This window comes from Cryptomeria japonica, chromosome 3 (genome assembly GCF_030272615.1).
Source record: "Cryptomeria japonica chromosome 3, Sugi_1.0, whole genome shotgun sequence".
Lineage (NCBI taxonomy): Eukaryota > Viridiplantae > Streptophyta > Pinopsida > Cupressales > Cupressaceae > Cryptomeria > Cryptomeria japonica.
The window spans coordinates 762,839,107-762,859,447 of NC_081407.1; the positions used below are offsets into that span (position 1 = coordinate 762,839,107).

General features: G+C 36.8%; 1 protein-coding gene across 1 annotated transcript; it reads left to right on the plus strand.

The window, feature by feature from the left end:
* The first annotated feature begins 200 nt into the window (after positions 1 to 200).
* Positions 201 to 19,392, plus strand: LOC131068880 (DUF724 domain-containing protein 3). The gene is made up of 3 exons (XM_058004148.2): positions 201 to 1,571; positions 18,707 to 18,965; positions 19,088 to 19,392. Exons 1-3 carry the CDS (start codon positions 1,161 to 1,163, stop codon positions 19,183 to 19,185), a joined length of 768 nt encoding a protein of 255 aa, XP_057860131.1. The 5' UTR covers positions 201 to 1,160; the 3' UTR covers positions 19,186 to 19,392.
* Positions 19,393 to 20,341: the final 949 nt, after the last annotated feature.

Consider the following 20,341-nt stretch of genomic DNA (forward strand, 5'->3'; position numbering starts at 1 on the left):
TTAAAAACATAGGCATTAATAACATGTTAAGAACTACACAATTGCTATAGTTCTAGATAGCAACTAAAAATAACCATAATATATTTTAAAATTAAATATAATTTTATTGTATTATATAAAATAAAAAACAAATAAAAACAAAAATAAAAAGTAACACAGTTAAATTAATTGAAGGTATGAGGCCGATTTTGACTACCGACGGGCGTCGGCGTAAATCCTGCTGGTTTTGTTTCCGCCCTTGAAAACTGTGGGAAATGGAAAATAGTTCATTTCAAAAAAAGAAACGCTTTCCGCATGATTATAAGAAACAGCAATATATCACCCAGCAAACCCTAAATGACAACCATATTCATTGATACATGTATCACCTGCAAGCAAAATTAGACGGCTTCAAAAACTTACATAGAAATTTACTGAGGTCGCGGTATCCTTATTTTTGACAGTATTTATGCGAGGAGTCTTCTTTAGCAATGATGGGGAGATTTTTTTGCTTGCTTTTTCTGACCAGCGAATGCTGACAGACATTTCAATCCTTCGCCGTCAGTGGCGGCAGTTTCTCTTTGCTGACAGGCGATTAGCATTTGCTGGGCTGCAGGTACTGGCAATTACTATTTGCTGGGTGAATTGTCTATTCTGGGTTACTCGCAGGGGGTTGTGTGAAGGTGAGGGCAATCATCGTTTCTGCTGGTGCATGTGACTGATATCCAGAAAGAGTCACTGGAAAACGTTTCTGAGATAATATTGATGCTTGCAGCTGGACTGCGAGATAAGTCGAAATTCGAGTTCTTTTACATATTTTCCAAGTTCATTTTGCTGTTCCGTTGCTAGCCTGCGTGCCTAAAAGAGTTTTTATTGAGAATTTTGAATCCTAATTTTGAGTATTGTCGTTCCTCGTTGCCGTTGAATTGATTTTGTGGGTGGAGCTGCTTGGGTCAGTTGTATCAGAATGTAAAGGGTATCAGGTTTTTTTTTTAAATTGGTTTTATCTTCTTTAAGGTTGGAGAGCAAGTAATTGCTCCCATGAGTGGTGTTGCTTGGTAGCTGACCAAGTGGGTTCATAGACTTTACAATTTTCTAAAACGCAGAACTCAGTTTCATCTTGTTTTCTTAATTGGTGGTGTTGGTTTGTTGCTCGGTCTTGCTGATTACTGGAGAAAGGGATGGACTTCAACAATGGCATGAAAGTTGAAGTATGCACTAATGAGGAAGGTTATAGAGGTGCATGGTTTGAGGGGACAGTGGTGTTTAACGAGGGAGGGGGTATTTATAAGGTGCAGCATGAAAAATTTGAGAATGAGAGAAAAGAACCCTTGGTGGAAGACTTCCACTTCACTCAAATAAGACCACGCCCTCCTAAGATGAACATAAAAAATTGGAAAGTTAATGATCCTGTTGAAATATATGATAAACACTGTTGGTGGAGGGGTGTTGTTTCGGAGCTTCTGCCTGATTGTTATTACTCTGTTCATTTCCCAGAGTATGGAGAAAAGGTCTATTGCAGGTCGGCTATGAGGGTAAAACAAGAATGGCATAATGGTAAATGGTCTAGGTCAAGCAGCTTGTCCTTGAAGGTAAGGATATATTCATTCCCTTCTAGCGTTTTTTTTGAAACCACAGTGAATTTTCTTAGTAATATTCCGAATGAGCAGTCTTATCTTGAAAACCATGTATTATCATTAGTTGTTATTTCCTTGTTAATTGCATGTCTTGTCATTTCTAATATTTATCGCCAAACAATCCAATTGATAATGATTTGGCTTTTATTAATCGCAATTTAATGACTGTATTTTTGAGGTTAGAGAATACAAAATTTTATTTCCCATACCAATGTTACAGATCTGATTCTTCTTGATTCTCCTCTACATGTTAAATAACTAGCATACATATATTGAATAATAGTTGAGCAAGGTGGATTTGTTCCTGGGAGGGAAACAACAAAAGGGGACCTATTTACACAAGAAATCTTGTTCATTCCAATAATATTCTGTCTATGCTAATAAAGTTGGATATGATGAAAGCTTATGATCGAGTTAACTGGAGTTTTCTTGATCCACTTTTTATGAAATCCATATATAAAATCCATGACATCAAATGTTCCCAAACATATATGTAACTGTAAACAAAAACAAGTCTATGGCTTAGGCTCTAGCTCATCCTCAGCCTTAGCCTCAGGGTAGTCTGTCTGCCTCCTACAAAGGCGTCTAAGGTAGGTCCTGGATGACTGAGTAGCCATAGTCTCCGCCCGTGAGGTGCTACAATGACCAACATTAGCTGGGCCTGTGTCGGATCGTGCTCTATCCTCCTCCTTTGCCATAGCCACAGCCTCAGCCTCTCTGTTTGCCTGGTCAACCCATTCATGGTCCTCCTCAGTGAAAATGGGATCGGTAGACTCATTGATCCACTCGGACTCTCGATCGATCTCCGCTAGAGTGATCGGAGAGGAGTCAATGTTCAAAATCTGTCTGGTCCTAAGATAGGTTGTAATGAACAAAAACAAGATCATTCAACCTCTACACAGACAATCTATTCCGCCTCTTCGAGTGGATGTTGTCGAACATGGACCAGTTGCGCTCACATCTAGAAGCGCTGCATGGCTGACTCAAATACGGATGGCAATTTTTTGAAGGTTTGGGGTTGAGGGCCCAAACATTTGCCACCATCTATCTGAAATAACGAAAAGAAAAAAAAAATCAATCTCATTTCCAACTTTAAGGCTAGATTATAAAATCAAAAATTAAAATGCATAAGCCATAAACTTAAGAATCGTAAGTTTACATATATTTCTACCTAGCTGCAATTGTGTCCGAGCCTCTATGCACATGCTGTTGGCGAAGATTGCCCCTTCTTGATTATTATATTTATCCAACTGGAGCGTTGTATTTGAGGCTGTGCCATCAGAACACAACTTCTGTACCACTGTATACAGGCCACTAGAACCTCCTCATCCGCCTTGAAGTCATCATAGAATTGAAATGCCGGATTGAGGTAATAGGCTGTTGCATGGATGCACCTGTGAAGTTGGTTTTGCCATCTCCTATCAATAATCTCCCAAATGGGGCCATACTTATCCTCATCTTTTGCATATATGGATCTAATGGCATCTTTGGCCCTATCCATACCCTCATATATATAGCCCATAGACGGCTTCTCCCCATCAACAACTCGTAGGAGAACTACGAGGGGCTTGGTGACCTACACATAATGTTAAACAAAAACAATTAAGTCACAAATTAAATAAAAAAAAACAAAATTGCAAAGTTAAATTTTTAATAAATTAAAAGTAAATTACTAAAGAGTAGATACTAAATGTTAAATTGTAATAAATTTACTTGCATGATTTTTCCACAAGGGGTCCAAAAACTAGGCTCATAAAAAATGCAATTTACCACATCTATCCTTGCAGTGGTCGTAGCATAGGATGAAGAAGTCCACTCCTCACCAACAAACATACGCCTCAAAGCCGCCTTTGATTTCATCAAGGATTTCAGTGTGAGGAAGTTTGAGACAAACCTCGTTATACCAGGACGAACCAACTCCTTTTGCTCCGTGTATTGCCTCATAATGCTAACGACCGATGCATGATTGTAGATAAACTTGCTGATATTTTTGGCCCTTTCAACTATTGATTTCACCCATTCAAGCTTACCAATATCCTCCAACATGAGGTCAAGGCAATGGGCTGCACATGGAGATCAAAAAAATTACGGGTGCCTCTCCATCAAAGTTTAGTTGCAACAATTTTAAATTAATTAGAAATTTTGATGTGTTAAGAAAATTTTAAATAATCATAGATGCCTTTCCATCAAGACTTGAAAAGTTCAAAGTTTACCTGCAGCAACATAACTTGTTGCATTATCTGTCACCACCAGCACCACATTTTCTTCCCCCACCTCTTGTATGACTTCCTCAATAGCCTCACATAAGTATGTGGTATTTTTTTACATGTGAGGAAGTATCAATAGACTTTAAGAACATGGTCGATTCTGAAAATAGAGCAAAATAATATCAATTATCATGTATCAATCAACAAATCAAAATTTAATTTATTCAATGCATTTAGGGAAGTAGAAATTAGAATGATCAATCACCTCCGCAGGAAACAAGAAAATTTAGGAGTGTTCTATTCCTCCTATCCGTCGAACCATTTGTCATGATGGTGCAACCCTTTTGGCTCCAAGACTGTCGGTGGTCCTCTAGCTCAACTTTCATATCCTCAACTATTTCTAACAAGAGGGGGGCACTTAACTCAGCATTAGTAGGGGCTTTAAACCCCGCACCACAAATGGTTATGGCATCTACCATCCCTTGCCAATAAGGAGACCAGCCACAAATAGATTATGACTAGACAAAGTAGAGTTCAACTTCAAACTATAAATTTACTTTTAAACTTAAAACAATCAAATAAAAAAGAATTACCTGGTGGCAATAAATGGAATGTTGCAAAAGTACCAAAACTTGCAAATTTGTTTTCTTGCAGCATCATGAACCTCCTTGTTCCAACCCATGCTCTCAAGTGAGGGTTGTGCCTAGGAGTACTGTGTGGCACAAAATAACTATCCAACCTGGATTTTCGGATTTTAGGGCCAAAGGTAATAGTGCCACTAGGAGGAGTAGAAGTAGAAGCACTAGCACTAGTAAAAGCACTAGGACAAAAGGGAGGCATGGAAAAACCCTCTCCAACATAGCCTGCAAATGTGGATGCGGGTGCATGGTAGCCAATAGCACTTAACTCTTCCAATTGCCTCTTCTTAGTTAACTTTTCTTGTTCACGTGTTTCTAATTGGACATAACAGAAACGTTTTGCCTTAGCAATTTGTATTTTACATACCTCAATATTATGGCCAGGTATGCCGACAATATGGTATTTAAATCTATGGATGCCACCAAAATTAATTTCTTTACAAAAAAAACATTTTGTTTGATTTTTTTGTCTGCCAGGAAACTCTTCAGTATATTTCCAAGCCTCATCCTTTTTAGGCATTGTGAAAAATGAATGTTTTTAAAATGTGAAGGCTGCTGCAATAAGAAAATTTTATAAAGTTATAAACTAATAGAAAAAATCGGCAAACCCTACTTCTCTCATTGAAGTTAAACTTAAAAAATAAAAACATTCAAGATTTGGAAAGTTAACTGTTAAACTAAAAAAATTTAACAAACAAATGAAAAAAACCCATTAACATACTAAAAAAAACCAACAAAATCTAGAAAGTTCAACGCTTACTCTTTCAAATGAGTTGAGAGGTCTTGCTATGGACTCCTCATGGCACCTTGTGACAGTTTTGCACTTATCATTGCTATGATGGCTTGTGGTTCTTTTGGTCTTTATAAGGCTTACACTTCAACTCTGTTTTTTCGTTCTTGAACCTTGAACATGGATGCTGCACATTTGTCCCAAACATCTCAGCTATTTGATAACTTCAATGACTATCTATGGCAGTCTTAACACAAGCCCTCAACACTGTATTAAGGGCTGCTCTCTTATCCATGCATAGGGTTCTCATTTATTGTCTGACAGTCCTTAGGACTGTCAATTCATCAACATCTGCTCACTGCTTGAACTCTAAAGCTTGGAATGATCTACAAGGTCTATACAATCTACAAACACAAGTCATAACATGACAAGGCCAGGCCCAGGAATATGTTGATTGCCATTATCATGGTGTACCAGAGTTTCCAAACTCGCTGTGAGTCAGGCTAGTTTGCCGAGTTGGCAAGTCGACCTAAGCTCGGCGAGTTTTGACAACTCGTGACTCGGACTCGGTGAAGCCATAGGCCATAGGAGTCCATAGCAAAACTTCTCAACTCATTTGAAAGAGGTAAGTGTTAAACTTTGTAGATTTTGTTGGTTTTTTTTTGATATGTTAATGGATTTTTTTCATTTGTTTGTTAAATTTTTTTAGTTTAACAGTTAACTTTCCCAATTTTGAATGTTTTTAATTTTTTAGTTTAACTTCAATGAGAGAAGTAGAATAATAGCAAAGTGCAAACCCTACATTTTTTTTAGAAAAAAATTGTAAACGTGTATTTACAGTTTTTTCTTAAAAAAAGTAGGGCTTGCTGATTTTTTCTATTAGTTAATAACTTCATAAAATTTTCTTATTGCAGCAACCTTCACGTTTTAAAAACATTCATTTTTCACAATGCCTAAAAAGGATGAGGCTTGGAAATATACTGAAGAGTTTCCTGGCAGACAAAAATATCAAACAAAATGTTTTTTTTGTAAAGAAATTAATTTTGGTGGCATCAATAGATTTAAATACCATATTGCCGACATACCTGGCCATAATATTGAGGTATGTAAAAACAAACTGCTGAGGCAAAACGTTTTTGTTATGTCCAATTAGAAACACATGAACAAGAAAAGTTAACTAAGAAGAGGCAATTGGAAGAGTTAAGTGCTATTGGCTCCCATGCACCTGCATCCGCAGGTTGTGTTGGAGAGGGTTCTTCATGCCTCCCTTTTGTCCTAGTGCTTTTGCTAGTGCTAGTGCTACTACTTCTACTCCTCCTAGTGGCACTATTACCTTTGGCCCTAGAGTTCGAAAATCTAGGTTGGATAGTTATTTTGTGCCACATAGTACTCTTGGGGCAACAACCCTCGCTTGAGAGCATGGGTTGGAACAAGGAGGTTCATGATGCTGCAAGAAAACAAATTTGCAAGTTTTGGTACTTTTGCAACATTCCATTTATTGACGCCAGGTATTTCTTTTTGATTTGATTGCTTTAAGTTTAAAAGTAATTTTATAGTTTGAAGTTGAACTCTACTTTGTCTAATCATAATCTATTTGTGACAGGTCTCCTTATTGGCAAGGCATGGTAGATGCCATAACCATTTGTGGTGTAGGGTTTAAAGCCCCTACTGATTCCGAGTTAAGTGGCACCCTCTTGTTAGAAATAGTTGAGGATATGAAAGTTGAGCTAGAGGACCACCGACAGTCTTGGAGCCAAAAGGGTTGCACCATCATGACAGATGGTTGGACGGATAGGAGGAATAAAACACTCCTAAATTTTCTTGTTTCCTGCGGATGTGATTGATCATTCTAATTTCTACTTCCCTAAATGCATTGAATAAATTAAATTTTGATTTGTTGATTGATACATGATAATTGATAATTATTTTGCTCTATTTTCAGAATCTACCATGTTCTTGAAGTCTATTGATGCTTCCTCACATGTAAAAAATGCCACATACTTATGTGAGGCTATTGAGGAAGTCATACAAGAGGTGGGGGAATAAAATGTGGTGCTGGTGGTGACAGATAATGCAACAAGTTATGTTGCTGGAGGTAAATTTTGAACTTTTCAAGTCTTGATGGAGAGGCATCTATGATTATTTAAAATTTTCTTAACACATCAAAATTTTTAATTAATTTAAAATTGCTGCAAGTAAACTTTTGATGGAGAGGCACCCAAAATTTTTTTGGTCTCCATGTGCGGCTCATTGCCTTGACCTCATGTTGGAGGATATTGGTAAGCTTGGATGGGTGAAATCAATAGTTGAAAGGGCCAAAAATATCAACAAGTTTATCTACAATCATGCATTGGTCCTTAGCATTATGAGGCAATACATGGAGCAAAAGGAGTTGGCTCATCCTGGTATCACGAGGTTTGCCTCAAACTTCCTCACATTGAAATCCTTGATGAAATCAAAGGCGACTTTGAGGCATATATTTGTTGGTGAGGAGTGGACTACTTCATCCTATGCTACGACCACTGCAGGGATAGATGTGGTAAATTGCATTTTTGATGAGCCAGGTTTTTGGACCCCTTGTGGAGAAATCGTGTAGGTAAATTTCTTATAATTTAACATTTAGTATCTACTCTTTAGTAATTTACTTTTAATTTATTAACAATTTAACTTTGCAATTTTGCTTTTTTTTTTTAATTTAATTTGTGACTTAATTGTTTTTGTTTAACATTATGTGTAGGTCACTGAGCCCCTCGTAGTTCTCCTATGAGTTGTTGATGGGGAGAAGCCCTCTATGGGCTATATATATAAGGGTATGGATAGGGCCAAGGAGGCCATTAGATCAATATATGTAGGAGATGAGGATAAGTATGGCCCCATTTGGGAGATTATTGTTAGGAGATGGCAGAACCAACTTCACAGGCCCATCCATGCAGCAGTCTATTACCTCAATTCGGAATTTCGATTCCGTGTTGACTTCAAGGCGGATGAGGAGGTTCTTAGTGGCCTCCAAAGCGCATTTGCAAACAGTGGGAGGTCAATGATAAGAAGTTCTAGCAGTATGAGATGAAGGACAGTGTTTGTGTGAAAGGAGCAGACTTAAACGGTGAGTAAGATTGGCCTTGACAAACAAGGGAGAGTACAAGCTCAAGAAGTCACAAAGGCAATAACTAATAACAGTCAAGTATGACTGTCATAGCAAAACATTCAAGACAGTACATTGAAAATTACAGCCAAATGACTGTTTCAGGTCAATACACAGTCAAGTAGCAAGGTTTGCAGTCCTAAAATCAGTTGAAGAGCAAGAAGTTAACAGTCATCTATCCAAGAAGGCAGCCAACAGTCCATATGAGGGTTTTGTGTTTACAATCTATCCATCAAAAGATAGTAAACACAACTTGGATTAATGAAATCAGACCTAGATAAATAAGTTTTTGCAGTCATAAGGATGAAAATTCAGTCCTCTTACACAGTCAAGAAGATAATCTCAGATGAGAGCATATAAGGCATGGTAAGGTGAGGCAAAAGAGAATACTGTCATCAAGCAATTGCAGTCATAATAGAGGTGCAGTGAAAAGGGCTTTTGACAGAGTTTTGAAGAGACCTAGAAGGACATGAACAAATCTGAGACAAATGACAGTGTTATGGTTTCGACAGTCAAAGTTAAAGTTACCGTGAACTGAGGGTGAGCATGTGATGGTGAGTTATCTTACACCTAAAGAGGGGTCTCCTAAAAGCTCTCCTACGTAGACTTCAAGACTATTTGGACTTCAAGTTCAAACAAATCCCTCACATCATGATCACCTTGAGATCAAGACACCTAGCAACCAGTTAAGTCATCATACAACTAGTTCAAGGTGTTGAGACATGGACCAGCTAGGACTCGAACCTAGGACCTTCCATACGTTGCTGGAATGCTCTATCACTGAGCTACTGGCCCCTCTTGGACCAGTCCATCGTTGGTCCGGGTGTGGCTTGTTTCCTACACCAACACCCCCCCTTAAGTCACACCTCTCGTGTGTTTGGGGTTCCTAACCTGAACTTGGCTTTGATACCATTTTGAGACATGGACCAGCTAGGACTCGAACCTAGGACCTTCCATACGTTGCTGGAGTGCTCTACCACTGAGCTACTGGCCCCTCTTGGACCAGTCCATCGTTGGTCCGGGTGTGGCTTATTTCCTACACCAACACTCCCCCTGAAGCCACACCTCTCGTGTGCTTGGGGTTCCTAGCCTGAACCTAGCTTTGATACCATGTTGAGACATGGACCAGCTAGGACTCGAACCTATGACCTTCCATACGCTGCTGGAGTGCTCTACCACTGAGCTACTGGCCCCTCTTGGACCAGTCCATTGTCGGTCCGGGTGTGGCTTATTTCCAACACCAACACAAGGAACAGTCATAGAGGCAAGAGGTGAATTTTTTATTCATGGATCAATTAGAGGCTTAAAAGGAGGAATTTTGAAGCAAATACATGAGTTCTACATCAGTTAAGGGCCCCACATGGATATAGTATGAGTTAAGGCAAGTCTTGACCCCACCAAGCATCAGTTTGGATCAGTTTTGAGGGATATTCTGCATGATTTTGGATCACATTCGACCCAAGGAGCTCTACCATGCAAAATTGGAGATAGAATCAAGAAAGGAGACTACCAATTGGAGCTAAGTGTGAGAGTCAGAGCAGGAGTTCATCTCAGATTTATCTATCAGTCAAGAATGCAGCTTCTTCTTTTCTTGTTTTCTACTAGTTCTTTCTTCTTGCTTTTATACACAGCAGCAAAGAGTGATTGTAGCTCATATATTTTCAGTTTCATAAGTATTTTTTAGAGTTGTAACAGCAAAATCCTTTCAGTATTCGATAAAATACAGAAGGTTTTCCTTCAAAGTTGTGCTTGTCTCTTCTTTGTCATGCAATGATTGATGAAAATACTGTGATTTATTCATAAATCCATTTTTTATGTCTCATTTATACTTTGTGAAACAAGAAATCTCATGCTAGTATAGGTTATATGAGTGTGTATATCAGTTTCCAATCAATTGTAGTCGAGAAAACTTTGTTTTCCTTAAAACAAAAATTGAAACTCAAACATTCATATGAAATATTTATGCACTACATGATCTAAACTGAGTTGTGAAACAAATATGAAGTATATTTAAGGCTGATTGTGAGTTAGGTTAGGTTACTTTAATCAGTTTTAGGTGCATCACCTCCTATTAGCATAGAATCCCATTTCAAGCAAACTTTGTATCTTTTTTCCTAAGCAAATTCCAGTAGTTTTAGGAGGTATTATAAGCGAACCAGCCCATAATCTGGAGATTTACCTTCATTGTGAGCAACCCACAGGCTCAAAGGTGTTTCCATGTTGCATGGGATTTCTGAGCTTCAGAGCTTGAGCAATTGGGCACAATCCTTTGTGACAACAATAATCTTGGAAGTTTTGGTATTGGTTGTGTTCTCAGATCTCATGATGGAAAGATAGTAGTTGCAATTGCTTCTAAAATATCAGATGGCACCAATAATCTTGTATGGGCAAAGGCTCTGCTTGAAGGATTGAAATTAGCAAAAATTCTTAGCATTTCACATCTGGTCATCGAAGGAGATTCATTAATAGCTATGCTTTAAGTCTCAAACAAGTCTTAGATTGGCATTTGAAATTCATATTTAGTGAATCATGGAATATTCTTGAATCATTTCAAAATTATCAAATTGTTCATACATATCGTGAGGGCAATAAAGTTGCAGACCATCTCTCAAATATTGGAGCATATTTAATTTGTGGGAAATCCTTCTTCCTTCATGATGATTTGAAAAAAAGTTGCTGAGTTGGCGGAAGAACTTAGTGGAAAGTAATTTTTAATCTAACATGTGTTTGGTTTTTGCAGATTTGATGGTTTTCTTTTGAAGCGGTGGCTGTACAGGGACATGACATCATTCGGCTCATTGGCCTTTCATGTTGGCAGCCATTGTACACTATTACATCATTTAAACTTGTGTTAAATGTTGGTGTAATCCGCTCCCCTCATGCCAAGGATTACCCTCTATTGGCATCCTTTGCCATGGGTCCGACGTGGTGCTTTCGCATTCTGATGACCAGAATACTTATTTTCTGCACTTACGAGGCGATCAACTTCACTTGTGTTAACATCCTTTATCCCTATGGGTATCAGATGGAGCTCTTTCATCATACATGTGGAAGAGCTTTTAAATCTTTGTTAGAGGGGCTCATTTCTCATTTTAGGGTGTATATTTGTGCTGATAGTGCTCTCTTGAAGCTCTTATTGCAACTCAGCAATGGTGACATCAGTCAATAAGGCTAACATTATGTGAAATAATTAGGAACAAGTTTAAGGCTCTTTCTCTCCTCATAAATCATGAAGGATTTCGATTTCTTCAATCTTACAAAAGTAAGAAACCTCTTCCTCTCGTTGTGGACGCGGCTAATCTGGCTCCAAAACGTCTGACTAACCTTCATGTTATACACAGCCGAAAAATAAAAGATGCAGCTTGTTCTGTCGAGCAAGGCCTAGATCTGTAATTTTTGACTCACCCTTGTGTTATGCGGAAATCGTGGCGTTTTTGGAGCCAGATTAGCTACAGCCTCTCGCTGCTAGGCCGAGACTTCATCTTTGCAATTGCCATTCTGGAACTCAAGATGGTCATGGTCAGTCTGTTCAAGAAGCACACCATGAGGTTTCTAAGAATAATGTGAGGAAATTTTGTGGTCCTATGTAAATTTCGAAATCAGGGTTGTTATCTTTGTTGTACATGGGTGGAATTTTGTGGTCATATGTAAGTTTGAAAGCAAAGTTGTTAACTATGTTAATCTTTGTATATGGGTGGTCTGGTTATATATGTTTTGTATATAGGCCTGCAAATTTTGGTTGATTTTTATAGTTTGATTCTTATTCCAGTTGAGGTCTGCTCCTAGATGGGGCTTTTTACTATAGTTACAGTTTGGTTGAGCTTTGCTCCCACTTTCTTAGTCTTATGTAATCTTCTATATTTTATATTAATATATATATATACACGCTTATGTGTTTTGCCTAAATAGATAAAAAATAATATATATAAAATATGTTGAGAGGTGTCTTTTTGGGATGCCTTCTTTTATCAATTTCTCACTTAAGTACAATATGCATGTCAAAGAATATCTCTCAATATATTTTATATATATTATTATTTAATATATTAAATTTAATAAGCTCGAAGTAACTTTTTTATGCCCATATACTTCACAAAGAGACTCCATTTTATTAATTGATCAATTGCTTTCCCCTGAAACAATCAATGACCAGTGAACTGATTTCTTTCTTTAATATTAAAGCATACTACTAATACCGTATATGTTCTCATGACCCTGTACTGATTTTTTTTTTTGATCAGTACCCTGTAATGATTTTTGTTTATTAGAAATAATGATCTATTATTCCAAATATTGAGTTAGCAATATACAGTGGCATCTTGAACGAAATGTTTTGAGATTTGCCATAAATGAGAAAATGTTTAGAAATTTTTGAATGAGATTTGAATAACAGACTGTTATTTCTTGGCAAAAGCTGCACAACCTTCCATATAATAATTGGGTATACACAACTGATGATAATTAGAACTCATTTTTACTCAAAAATAAATAATTCATGATCCTATCTACAATTGAGATGAGGTAAACAATAAAGCTGTCAGCAGTACAATTCCACTGAGCCAAAGGCATGGCTTCACCTAACAACACCAGTTACTGTTGGGTTTAGAGAGTGAAGATTTAGAATGGGATGATCCTGCAAAAACAGAAAAACGTTTTGAATAAACTGAACTTTTTTTTAATCCACACAATAGTTAATAAAGACTTACCAGTAGAGGATGATGGAGGAGGAGCACCATCCATTTCAAAGATCTTGGCATCAGGAGAAGATGGAGTTAAGTTCAAATTAGCTGTCAAATAACAAAGTTAGTCATTTATATGAATATTATCAAAAGTCGGATTAAAAGAAGGAAAATAAAATTCAGCTCCTTTTTTGAATACCAACAACTTGATTGCAAAAAGTTCAAAACAGAAAACATTCAAAGTTGAACAACTTAGAAATTTTACAACCAGGGAAAAGTAACTTTGTTTGCATCAATTGGAAAGCTATATGGAATCCCATATGAAGCATTCTTGTAAAATGTAATGTGCCCAACTAGTGATTACCTGAATTTTGTCCTAAATTAGTAATTCCACAATATAGTTTATCATTTTCTCAATATGTAAGAGTAACTTCATCTAGTCATTCAATAAACTTAGGAATAGACAAATAAATACATGGATTAATAGCAAATACATTACATAGAATGATAAACATGTCTTTCTACCCATAACCAATCAGTTTAGTTTGGTAGGAATGCCTCGCGAGGTTGCCTATAAACTGCTCAACCCAACTAAGCTCAAGAGCTCGCAGCGTCTTACTATGACAACTCACCTCTTGGCCCACAAGAGGTAGGAACGTCCCACTATGACAATTCCATCCCTTGGGGTGGCCTACTTAGCTTGGGAGTACCGGTAAACTGTCATTCCCTAACTTACTTCCTCCATTCTTTCCTTTGGTTGATTACAAGATAAGACACACGTTTAAGTAATTATGCGGAGAGGCATCTACAATGACATCAAAATATCCGTAAACAAATATCCATTTTTGAAAATATTTGACATGCAAATGGATGGGTAAATGCATGCCACTTTTCTCCAACTAGATTCACATTCACAACTTTTTGAATGCAGTAGTTTAATGGATTTGTATTCATGTTTTAGGAGAACATTTATTTTACAATGATTCTCTTCTATTATAAGATACCTCTTGGCATATTTTACATGTATTTTCTTAATATAAGTATACTAGTCATACATATTGCAGCCAATATTAATATTACTATTAAATTCTGCATAAAAACACTATCAAGCTTCATATATTAAGCACATCCCCATGCATACCACCAAGAACAAGGATGTTACTGCGTGTAACTTTATAACAGTTCTGATCTGATCGATGGTGTTGTCACTGGATGCTTTTGACTCCTTTCCTTTATATCTCTCAATGTGAGGGAGAGGTCACACCTCTTCATCATGTATGCCTTTTGGCAAGAGACACACACTTTCACCTTTAGTACCTTTTGAAAAAGTGCAACTCACACAACCTTTCATGATCAGATCTACACTTCTGATTCCCAAATTATCCCCTCTCAAATGAGTTTCACTTCTCCCTTTTATATCTCATGTTTGAGGTAGTCACAACTTTTCATTCCATGTCTTTTGACCATTCATTAACTTAATTAAATTTTAATTATATTTATCGAGACATGGACCAGCTAGGACTCGAACCTAGGACCCTCCATACGCTGCTGGAGTGCTCTACCACTGAGCTATTGGCCCCTCTTGGACCAGTCCATCGTCGGTCTGGGTGTGGCTTATTTCCAACACCAACACCCCCCCTTAAGCCACACCTCTCGTGTGCTTGGGGCTCCTAGCCTGGACTTGGCTCTGATACCATATTGAGACATGGATCAGCTAGGACTCGAACCTAGGACCTTCCATATGCTGCTGGAGTGCTCTACCACTGAGCTATTGGCCCCTCTTGGACCAGTCCATCGTCGGTCCAGGTGTGGCTTATTTCCAACACCAACAATATTTAATTATATTCTTGTATATTTTAATTTTAATATTATTATTATTATTTATTATTAAATTATATTTCAAAGTGGAAACATTACAGTCCGCCCCACCTAAGATTGCTTGTCCTTAGGCAATGATCATGGAGTGTTCAAAATGTTCTCCATCACCTTATTTTTCTCTTGAAATACCTTTTATAAAATCTTCAGTTTACTTCAGATTTCCTTGAATCTTTTATCTTCTTTAATGTTTGCACTTTAATTATATTTCATATACTCTTCATGAATCTTCTTTTATATCTGCATTACACCACTTCAATAAAGTTGTAGTCTGAGAAGACATATGAACTCATTGTTTACATTATTCCTCCATGTGTAATTGTTGCAAGCTGATCATGTTCCCATCTTTAACAATGGTAATCCAATATCCTTCTACCACTAATCACTTCTTAATATGGGGTCACTTATCTTCCATATTAAATCGCTGTAGACTATCGCAAAATGATTCTCAATATGAAATGGCATTGGAAACACACATTTAATAAGCATGCTGGAAACATATCAAATATAGAGCATACACAAGAAAACACGAAGCATACATGAATATATGCAAACACATAGCATACACGTGAATACACGTATTGTTAGATTCCTTCTCATTGACTAGAATGATTCTTTGATTCATCTTTACCCTGTAGGATGGTAGGATTAAGGCGCTCTGATAACGATTGTAATGTCCCCAACTAGTGATTACCTGAATTTTGTCTTAAATTAGTAATTCCACAATATAGTTTATCATTTTTCCCAATATATAAGAGTAACTTCATCTAGTCATTCAATAAACTTAGAGTAGGCAAATAAACACATGGATTAATAGCAAATACATTACATATAATGATAAACATGTCTTTCTACCCATAACCAATCATAGTTTAGTTTGGTAGGAAAGCCTCGCGAGAGTGCCTGTAAACTGCTAAACCCAACTAAGCCCAAGAGCATGCAGCGTCCCATTATAACAACTCAGCTGGCCCACAAGAGGCAGGAACATCCCACTATGACAATTCCATCCCTTGGGGTGGCCTACTTAGCTTGGGAGAACCAGTATTGCCATTCCCTAACTTCCTCCATTCTTTCCTTTGGTTGATTACGAGATAAGACACATGTATAAATAATCATACATATTGCAGTTTATATTAATATTACTATTAAATTCTGCATAAAAACATTACTAGGCTTCATATATTAAGCATGCATATTAAGCACATCCCCATGCATACCACTGGATGTTACTGCTTGCAACTCAATAACAGTTCTGATCTGATCGATGGTGTTGTCACTGGATGCTTTTGACCCCTTTCCTTTAATCTCTCAATGTGAGGGAGAGGTAACACCTCTTCATCATGTATGCCCTTTGGCAAGAGACACACCCTTTCACCTTTAGCACCTTTTGAAAGAGTGCAACTCTTCATTCTATCTGCCCTTTGAAAGGGACAACCTTTCATGATTAGATCTGCACTTTTATTTAAATCAGATCTGCACTTCTGATTCCCAAATTATCTCCTCTCAAATGAGTTTCTCTTCTCCCTTTTCTATCTCATGTTTGATGAAGTCGCAACTTTTCATTCCATTGACCATTTATTAACTTAAATAAATTTTAATTATATTTAATTATATTCTTTTATATTTGAATTTGAATTTTATTTTTATTCTTTTGAATTTTAATTTTTATTATTATTATATTTATTATTAAATTATATTTCACAGTGGGGACATTACATAAAAATATATGCCCATAAGGCCAAATAGTTTTGGTATGGTACATTGCCAGAAACGTTATAAAACATATAGTGATCAAGGACTTCATTAAAAATGTGCAACTTGGTGGTAGTAATAACTATGAAAATCGGTAATTTGTACAATTCAATGATTTCTATCACGGTACATTTTTAATTTCCTCGATGTTCCAATGCTTCAACAATAATTTTTTTTTAATCGGTAGCTTTTAAAAATAAATGTTTTCTTCCAATGATTTAACTAATTGAACTCTTTTAACTTTTTTATATACTTATTCAATAATGAATCAATCTTTCACTGAAATATTTTTTCTGATATTTTGTATATATAGTTGGGTTAGTTTAAATAGATTAATTAAATTTTTTTATAGTTGTGCTGAAAACTTGTTGCAGAGAAATTCTCGCATAGAGGATACACACCTGCAGCTAGAAGCAGGTGATCTTGGTTCTTGATGGATCAGGATTTGCCCAATCAAAGGAGGAATTATCCCAGCTTGGTGAATGGTTAAGGCCCAATAGTATCAACACCGCATTCCCAGAATGAAGAACATTTGATGCTAATATAAAGAACTTTACAGATGCTACATGACAAAAGGAATGATTAAGAATTTTTTGAGCATGCACGAAGAAGTTTCATATAGGATCTACTCGACACTACAAAATAGTGAATATCTATCATTTCTTTTAAAGTACTTAAGGTTACATTCACTGAAGATCATTAAATTCAAACTAAAAGCTTGATTTTGTTGATGCAAGGGTTGCAAAAGCCCATTTCCAAAATGGGTATATCTTATTCCCAAGATGGCTCCCTGTAACAACTATACACTGATGGAAAAGGCTTCCTCGAAATCATCTGCATTTGTCATAATGCATACACATGCTACCTGTAATAGCAAATGCATTTACGTTCTTTCAATTTCCTTGCTAGATATTTAAAATATCAATATGTATACACTGAGCAAGTTCTAGAACAGAGGTGTAAGCGAACGAGTGCATCTAGTTAAAATAATGACGGTTATGGTTTACATCAAAACACTGCCAAAGACAAGGGTGGATAGGTTCTCATTGGCAAACAATTTCATGAATTAGCAAGGCAGGCATTCACGAGCACAACTTCAGACTAATGTTGAAAAATATGAAACTGAATGAAATTTAATATAAGAAACACCACACAGAAGTCCCTTTTCATGCTTTGTGCCAGTGAATTATCTTATTTTGTACCATTGTGCCAGACAGAATCTTAGTTCCTATTGAAAGGTTTTCATCATTTCTGTAAATTCTTTTGTTTATTTGAAAGTATTTATATTGCATCAGTGCAAGTTATTTTTGTATACTCGTTACAGAGGAACAGAGATGATAGATCACTGGACCTAGATATGTTCTCTTTCGATGAAAGATAATACTTAGTACTATGATCAGTGCATCTGCAGCCATTTTTTTATAATTACTCTACAGGTGCATGGATCACAGTATGCTCCTACATCACTGCCTGATTGTTTTTACGGCAGTAAAATTTTACAAGCTTGAGGTAATGTAAGTTTTATGTATCCTTTTATTTGTTTGGTAAAATCTGGGTGGGTTTACAAGCTACCTTGAAGCAGTGTAAGGTGAGCTTAGTTTAGATTTATAAGGTCTCTGTTTCTTGCTCACACTCTCAAGTACTCCATAATTATTACGTTACGACCTTGTTGGTTCAGTTGTTACAGCCTGCTTTCTTACGGTGGGGGAATTTGAAATGAGGTCAGAGTCTTCCATGTGCCCAGCTTTACCATTACACCACCACTCCCGGGAATTCCTATGCATTTAACATAAGTTGTTTAACATTTTTTGAGGATAGGGGAGAGGACAAAATCTTATTTTTCATACCAATGTTACAGATTGATTCTGCTTGATGCTCCTCTACATGTTAAATAGATAACAAATTGATTGAAGACTAATATGTAGATCAAATATAATCCTATTTTTAAGGTTAATATGCATAGGAAACGATTCAGCTTCTTTAAAAAGCTGGACTTATCTGTTATTTTAGATTATAAAAATATGACTATTTCATGGTCATAACATTGCCTCTATTGGCAAGAAGCAGAGAACTATTGAGAAAGAATTGGATTATGTGACACAAAATTCACCTGTGAAGCGGATGCGGATACGGGTGAAGGGAATAAATGAAGGTGTAGGTCAGGGAGCTGTTGAGAAACAATCAGATAATGTGGTACAAAACCTACCTGTGAAGCGGACACGGTTACAGTTGAAGGGTCTGAGTGAAGATGCAAGTCCAAGTGGGGTAGTTAACCCTAAAGTGTCAGGATCCAAGGTTGCATCTTCTTCTAAAGGAAAGAGTTTAGGTAACTTTTTCTTTTATCTTGTCCATTTAGAGAGCTGTATTTTATTTGTTCATTTATTTAGATTCAGTTAATTGTTTGTTCTATTGCATTTGAGTATTGATCATGATCTTTTGTATGTGCAGGGGTTAGGGAGGAGTTGAGTGATTTGCGGAGCAGGGTTACTGCTCTAGAGAATATTCTTGGTGTTATCCAAGGGCAGTTGAATGTACTTTTAGGTTAAGAGAAGTCCCAACCTCAGGGAAGAAATTTGTAGCATAATGAGAACTAGCTAGGCATGGGCAATTGTATTTTTTTTGGGTCCTTTTTCATTTGCTTGAGCTTTTAAACCAAAATTTTGAACGTAGAAATTAGAATCATCTTTTGTATTCTACACTTGTATAGTTTGTAGAACAATCGGCTTAATAATAATTACCTTGTTATTACATTATGTGCACGCTTTTCAACACATGGGAATACTGTTTTAACAACTTTGGCCTCTTACTATAATATCTAAAATTGAACTCTGCTGTTGTTAATTAGAACTTGCATTACCAACTCATTATACCAGCACCACTACTTTATAATTAGTATACAATCAAGGCTTATGATGCTTCCCTATGACAATGGTTGTAGTAGATCTCATTGAAAAGTGTGGACGTATTTTTGTACCTATGCAAGGATGCTGTCTAGATGCCAGTTTGGGACACTGTCCTACAACATCCTTTAAATAATTATGATAATCGAATTTGATTGCTAGTTGTTTTCAGACCTTCAAACTGACCCTCTAGCTCCTGGCAAACTATTAATGCTCAGTGTTATATTTACAGAGAGCTCCAATTCGTTGCCCTTTGTCTCTTCGTTGGCTGTCTTTAGAAGGCCCTTCAAAATTGATCTTCTACAACCTTGAGAAGAGGAACCCACCTTACCGATATACTGTTCCCTTTTAAATTATGTAGTTTATTTTCTCTAATTTTTAGATTTTTCCAATCTTGCCGAAAATGAAATTACTATTTGTGCTTTAGTAGGTTTGGAATTCCCTTGCATTGTGACGTTGGCTTATGCTACAATCTGGTGCAGGAGCACCTGGAATTTAGTAAATAGGTTTTGAATCATAGGAGTTAGGGGTCATGTCATTCTGATTCAATAAGGTCTATGGAGACCATTTTGTAATGTGATTTCATGTTTTTCAGGTCTGTATGTCAAATAAGCCTGTAAAAGTTGTCAAATGTTGTCATCGAGATAAGTTATACCGATAGTGTCATTGCTGTAAAAAGTTGTCATAGTGGTCATCGGGATAGTTATCTCAATAAAATGTCGTCGTTGTAAAAAGTTGTCAAAGGGGTCATCAGGATAGTTATCCCGATAATAGGGTCATCGGGATAGTTTCTTCTATTGAG

Excerpts from the sequence above, each read along its gene's own strand:
- LOC131068880 (XM_058004148.2), top strand. The coding sequence starts at position 1,161 with ATGGACTTCAACAATGGCATGAAAGTTGAAGTATGCACTAATGAGGAA. Across the intron at positions 1,572-18,706 it reads CAAGCAGCTTGTCCTTGAAG|AGAACTATTGAGAAAGAATT; the intron begins GTAAGGATATAT and ends GGCAAGAAGCAG. Across the intron at positions 18,966-19,087 it reads TTCTAAAGGAAAGAGTTTAG|GGGTTAGGGAGGAGTTGAGT; the intron begins GTAACTTTTTCT and ends TTGTATGTGCAG.